This window comes from Argiope bruennichi, chromosome 2 (genome assembly GCF_947563725.1).
Source record: "Argiope bruennichi chromosome 2, qqArgBrue1.1, whole genome shotgun sequence".
Lineage (NCBI taxonomy): Eukaryota > Metazoa > Arthropoda > Arachnida > Araneae > Araneidae > Argiope > Argiope bruennichi.
The window spans coordinates 80,154,082-80,160,319 of record NC_079152.1 but is presented as its reverse complement, the minus strand read 5'-3'; the positions used below and the strand labels follow the sequence as shown (position 1 = coordinate 80,160,319).

Here is a 6,238-nt window from a genome sequence, read left to right as displayed (position 1 = left end):
ATCTACAGTTTAAATTAACGAAGAATTAAACTAAGCTGGTGTTATTATTATTATTATTATTATTTTTTGCATTAAGATAATGAACTGTTTATCGTCAAGGCGATGAAATTGTGCCAACTGTCTAAACAGTTTTCGAATGTTGGCTTCAGAGGCTGCCAGAAATTGTTACAAACAGCATTTGGAGTTGCAGTGAAAAATTGGTATGATTACATCTGACATGAAATCACCCAAAAATAATTCAATTTTGTCTACCATACCTTAAGTCTCATCAATATTGCTTTTTGAAATGATACATTAACAGGTTTTGTGTAATAATTATTTTAGAACTTCTGACAAAAATCTAAGCAAAAACGCCAGAGTTTGGCTAATATTTCTATATTTATTTACAGACATAAATAAATAATTATGTTGAAAATGAATGAATATTTAAATCAATGCAGTTTATAAAAATGATCATAACATTGGAATCTGATTTTATGCCGTTATTTTACACAGATCTGAAAGTTTCTAGTAAAAGGCAAATTTAATGCATTACACACACGCACGCAAACACAGATATCTCTCTCTCTAAGTGTACACACACACACACACACACACACACACACACATATATATATATATATATATATATAAAGAGAGAGAGATTTAAATTTGAAGGACAAATAAAAAATGATTAGCAATTTCCAACTAATATCTATGTAGAAAAATAATTAGGATTTCGTCAATTGTAGGAAGTTTCAATTTTATTTTTTGTACACAAATAATTGTACACAAATTAAATAGTATCAAAACAGCCTAATAACACCCATGGTAAAAACTTTTCGATAGAATTTCTTGTAATAAATTTAGAATATTTTAATTATTCGCATCCTATAAATTTGAATTTATATGTGCAGAAAATATGAGTCAAATTCGCATCCGGAAGGCATGTATAAAATCCGGAGATTTCGTAATAAGTTGCTCAAACTCTGGATAGGAAATGTAACCATCCGTATCTAAATCGGCTTCTAAGAAAACGCACTCAATAATTTCAGCGTAGTCTTCGTCACTAAGTTCATTGCCGCACGTCAATCGACTTAGAAGTTCCTGAATATCTTCTCGAGAAAACATATCATCATCATCGAAGTCATAAATTCTGAATGCATATGATGTTTTGACATCAATTGGTGCCTCTTCGCAAAATATTGACATCATGTCGAGAAAATCTTCAAAAGTTATATGATGCAGCTGAGAACAAAATACTTTTATAATTCTATCCAAAAACGGATTCACTTTCAACTCAGGCATAAGAAGCAAGAAACTTTGAGGCAAGACAGGATTTTTTGGATTTTGCATATCAGGATGAAATGAGCAAAATTCCTTATATAACTTAATTATTTGTTTTCTGGACAAATATGTTAATTTTTGAAAATCCAGCAGTTCTTCTTCTGTAAATACTTCCTGAGTTTTCATGAGTCTTCTTACTTGAATAAGTGGTCTCGTAATTTGATCCATAAAGAGACAATATTCTATCTTAAATAACTTCTTTTAAAATACATCTTATGAAACTGCATTAGAAATTTAATGTTTTAGATACAAGTATATTATCAAACAAAAAATGATAAATCAACAGATCTCGAGGAATGATTTTAAATTGTCACGTGAGATATGTAATAAAGGAACGTGAAAATTAGTACTGAAATAATGTAGGTGTTACATTTTATGAAATAAATGTTCCGTCCTAACTTATCTGAACTTGAGTCATGTTATAAATCTCTTTACTAGATGGCAACAGAGATCAAACAAACGATATGTTTTTAAGAGAAAAACAGGATAATAAATAAATGACAATTTTTTAGCTAAATTTAATCGTAGAAATTGTAACGATAAACGCACATTTCAATTTAAAGGGATAAAAAATTCACAGAAGAGCTATTTAATGTATTACTAATTTTTAAATGACTAGACTTAATGGATTAAAAATTAATTAAGAAAGAAATAAACAATTAACTTAAAATCGGATAAATATTCATTGCATTATGAGATGTTTATATTTTCGGGAACTTCTTAGATAATAAAATAATTTTCAAGATATCTTTAGTTTATTTGAAATACACTAATCACCAATAACATACCTCGCTTTTATGTGTTATATTTGAAAGTAAGAAAAAGAAACACATAATTTTAGGTCACACAGTTTTCAAAACCTGATGTCGAACCTTGATGGTTTAAACTCTCAACCATAAAAGTACTCAAATGTCCAATATCTAATTAAATAATAAAAATAACTAATTAATTATCATTTTAAAGATTTCGAATAATCGAGAATTTCAGTGTCACCGTTTGGTGTATATTTGTAAATATTTCTTGGAGTTTTCACTTTAGATTTAGAAATACATAATTGACCATGAGAGAAAGATAAACTTTCTAGTTGTTTCTACTTGTGTATTAACCACACACCATCAATTAATCACCAAAGTTACCCAATAATATTATATTTCGCAACTGATATTCGTCATAAGTATTCGTTTAATACCCACGAGCTCTATTGACTTTTAGAGATCAAATTTTCAATTAGAAAATTAGAAATTTTGAAAGGAAATGACCTAGAAATCTTCGGTATCAAATACTTAATAATTCTCTGGTGAAAAAGTTGTTTTTTAATTCTCTTATATAGCTTGATAAAATTGTCAGCTAAAAGCAGAATTCTAATTATTACAAAATTCAGAAAACGTACAAGATGAATAATTTTCACGTGGCTTGATGGAAGTTGAGCTATTACATAATGATAACGTGTAAGCAAATAAATTTATGATTTGAAAATACTTTTGGTTGAACCTTTTACGAAGTAAATATTTTTCACTTGAAGCATTCACATCCTGTTAATATTTCTCTAAATATTTATTATTCACTAACCGCCTTTGGCGACCAGCTGGTTCGCCAATCTTAATGTTCGTTAAAATTTTAATAATTAAATATTTTATGTAATTTCTACTTTAATAGCTTCTTCATCAAAATATTTTAAAACTTCAAATTTTGATTATCATATAATTCATTCATAATATTATAAAGGCCTTCAGTCGTAACGTAATATGTATCTCTCTCATTTTCTGTTAGCACCCGTAGAATTTATGCTTTAAATTAAAGTGGAAAGAATTTATCTTCAATTAATATAATAATATTTTTTACTGAAACAAAGCATTTTTTTATAATCTGATTACTGAAAATAGAGTCACTCAGCGTTTAAACTTTATGGGCACTAAAGAATATCTTTTTAAATTTATGTAATATCTCAAGAGTTGGTCAACAAAATTTTCTTAGATTCATTATGAGCAGATCGATTAATTAACAATGTTTAAATTTAAATGCATCAAACACTAAGAAAATAAAACGAATCGTTTAAAATAAACGGTTGAAAACGGTAGAATTTATGCTTTAAATTAAAGTGGAAAGAATTTATCTTCAATTAATATAATAATATTTTTTACTGAAACAAAGCATTTTTTTATAATCTGATTACTGAAAATAGAGTCACTCAGCGTTTAAACTTTATGGGCACTAAAGAATATCTTTTTTAATTTATGTAATATCTCAAGAGTTGGTCAACAAAATTTTCTTAGATTCATTATGAGCAGATCGATTAATTAACAATGATTAAATTTAAATGCATCAAACACTAAGAAAATAAACGGTTGAAAACAGGTTTAAAAAAAACTACTTAAATAACGATGTACTTAAAACTATAAGCATATACAAAAAATATATAACTAACATAAATACAATTTACTTACAAAAGCATGCAACTAACCCAAAAATAATTTAAATCATTGATAACGTTGCCATGGCAACAATCAGAACAGAATGCGCATGCGTGAATTTTCTTCGCCGGTTACGTAACGCAAATACGTGATTTTTTCTACGCCAGTTGGGGTAACGCTATGCGGATTAGAAATTTTCAATTTCCTTTATTCTGTTTTATTTTAATTCAAAAGTACTTCAGAATGAATCTGAAAGATTGATTCATTAACAATGTTTAATTTTAAATGCATCAAACATTAAGAAAATAAACAGAACCGATTGAAATAATCCGCCGAAAAATTTTAACCCTAGCCTCATTACTGTTGGGAGAAAAAAAAATCGGAAGCCTTTCTCGTTTGGCGCTGGGGATAATGGAAGATTTTTTTGGCGGAAAAGTTGGCGCTGGGGAAAATGGAAGATTTTTTTGGCGGGAAAGTTAGTTTTTAATTAATAATTAAAATTCTAATTAAAAATTCGAAAAAAGAAACCCCAGGTGCACATTCCCAACCTCCAAGGTATACATGTACCAAATTTGGTAGCTGTATGTCAAACGGTCTGGCCTGTAGAGCGCCAACACACACACACACATTGAGCTTTATTATAAGTATAGATTATTAACGAAAAAAAGACAGCTCTCAAAATTCCGACTTTGAATCGAATTTTTTATTGCTATATAAATGAGCAGAATTCTAAACCAAAACTTATCGACAACGTAGCCATCAAAGAAAAATAAACTTTAACAGAACATAGATAATAACTAAAAATATATACACTCAAAATTCAAAACATTATAAAGTAAGGAAAATATATATATAGCTTAAGTATGATAAATGATAACTCTGAGTTCCATTTAAGATCTGGTGAACGTTTTTCAGTTCTTTAAATCAAAGTCAAAGTAATGACGTCATAATAATTGTCACATCCATTCTGTTTTTGGAGTCTTCAGATTCAGATTCTCTATCAAGTTGAATCAAATATTCAAATCAGTATTTGTTTTTCAGAACTGGATAATATGACGGTATAGTTTAAAGGAAAAAATCTCTGCCATCTTGATAATACGAAATAAAAGAGTTCAAAAATATGCTGGTGAAAAATTTAAACTTAAATGGAAATGTCCGTTTGGCATATCTTATAAGAAAGTGTGATTTTGAATCCTATGAATTAAAATATAATTTATAAAGTTAATAAAGACAAACTAATGAAGAAAATAAAATTTTATTCAATAAACTTTAGTTGAGAAGACAATTGTTGCCACTCATTTTATATTTCGCAAAAAAAAAAAATCAGTGTAGAATTTCATCTATGTTTACGTTTTTGATATAGTTCCTGTACATAATGTAAAATAAATAGTTTATAGATAAAAGATCGTCTTCAGTAACAACAAATTGGCGTCCGCGACAGGACAGAATTCTGCTTTCGAAGAATTCAGAACTATAAAATGTGCAGGTACGAATAATTTAAATTACTGCTTATGAGTTACGATATGAAGTTTACGAAAGTGATTTAAGTTTCAGAAAGTATATTCACATTATTTTCTTCATTATAAGCAGACATTAAGAATTTATTACGAATCATTTTAAGAATCTATTTTAAGTTTTCATGTGAATATGGATGCTTTGAAAACAAAACGAAAGTCGTTAAGAACTTCGTTTACGACTACGGCGAACAAGTTGAAGGAATGTTTGGCGAAGAAAGAAGACGCCAAGGATGGCGATAAGCTGCACACATCTTCAGCTTAATTTCAGCAGTACTGCTCCTCGAGTTGCGACTACTGCTCCTCGAGTTACGACTGCTGCTCGTGGAGTTACGACTACTGCTCCTAGAGTTACGACAACTGCTCCTAGAGATCGTGAAATTACGACTACTGCTCGTGGAGTTACGACTACTACTCCTAGAGTTACGATTACTGCTCCTCGAGTTACGACTACTACTCGTGGAGTTACGATTAATGCTCCTCGAGTTACTACTACTGCTCGTGGAGTTACGACTATTGCTCCTAGAGTTATGACTACTGCTCCTAGAGATCGTGAAATTACGACTACTGCTCGTGGAGTTACGACTACTGCTCCTAGAGTGACGACTACTGCTCCTCGAGTTACGACTACTGCTCATAGAGTGATGATTACTGCTTCTCGAGTTACGACTACTGCTCCTAGAAATCTTGAAATTACGACTACTGCTCCTAGAGTTACGACAACTGCTGCTGGAGTTACGACCAATGCTCGTGGAGTTATGACTACTGCTCCTCGAGTGACGACTACTGCTCCTCGAGTTAAGACTACTGCTCGTGGAGTTACGACTACTGCTCATGGAGTTACGACTACTGCTCCTAGAGTGACGACTACTGCTCCTCGAGTTACGACTACTGCTCCTCGAGTTACGACTACTGCTCCTCGAGTTACGACTACTGCTCATAGAGTGACGATTACTGCTTCTCGAGTTACGACTACTGCTCCTAGAA

At 30.6% G+C, this 6,238-nt stretch overlaps 1 protein-coding gene across 1 annotated transcript; it reads right to left on the bottom strand.

Moving 5' to 3' along the window:
- Positions 1 to 906: 906 nt before the first annotated feature.
- LOC129962231 (calcium and integrin-binding family member 2-like) lies at positions 907 to 1,335 on the bottom strand. The gene has a single exon (XM_056075971.1). It carries the CDS (start codon positions 1,333 to 1,335, stop codon positions 907 to 909), a length of 429 nt encoding a protein of 142 aa, XP_055931946.1.
- Positions 1,336 to 6,238: the final 4,903 nt, after the last annotated feature.

Coding starts and splice junctions, on each gene's coding strand:
- LOC129962231 (XM_056075971.1), bottom strand. CDS start 1,335: ATGCAAAATCCAAAAAATCCTGTCTTGCCTCAAAGTTTCTTGCTTCTT.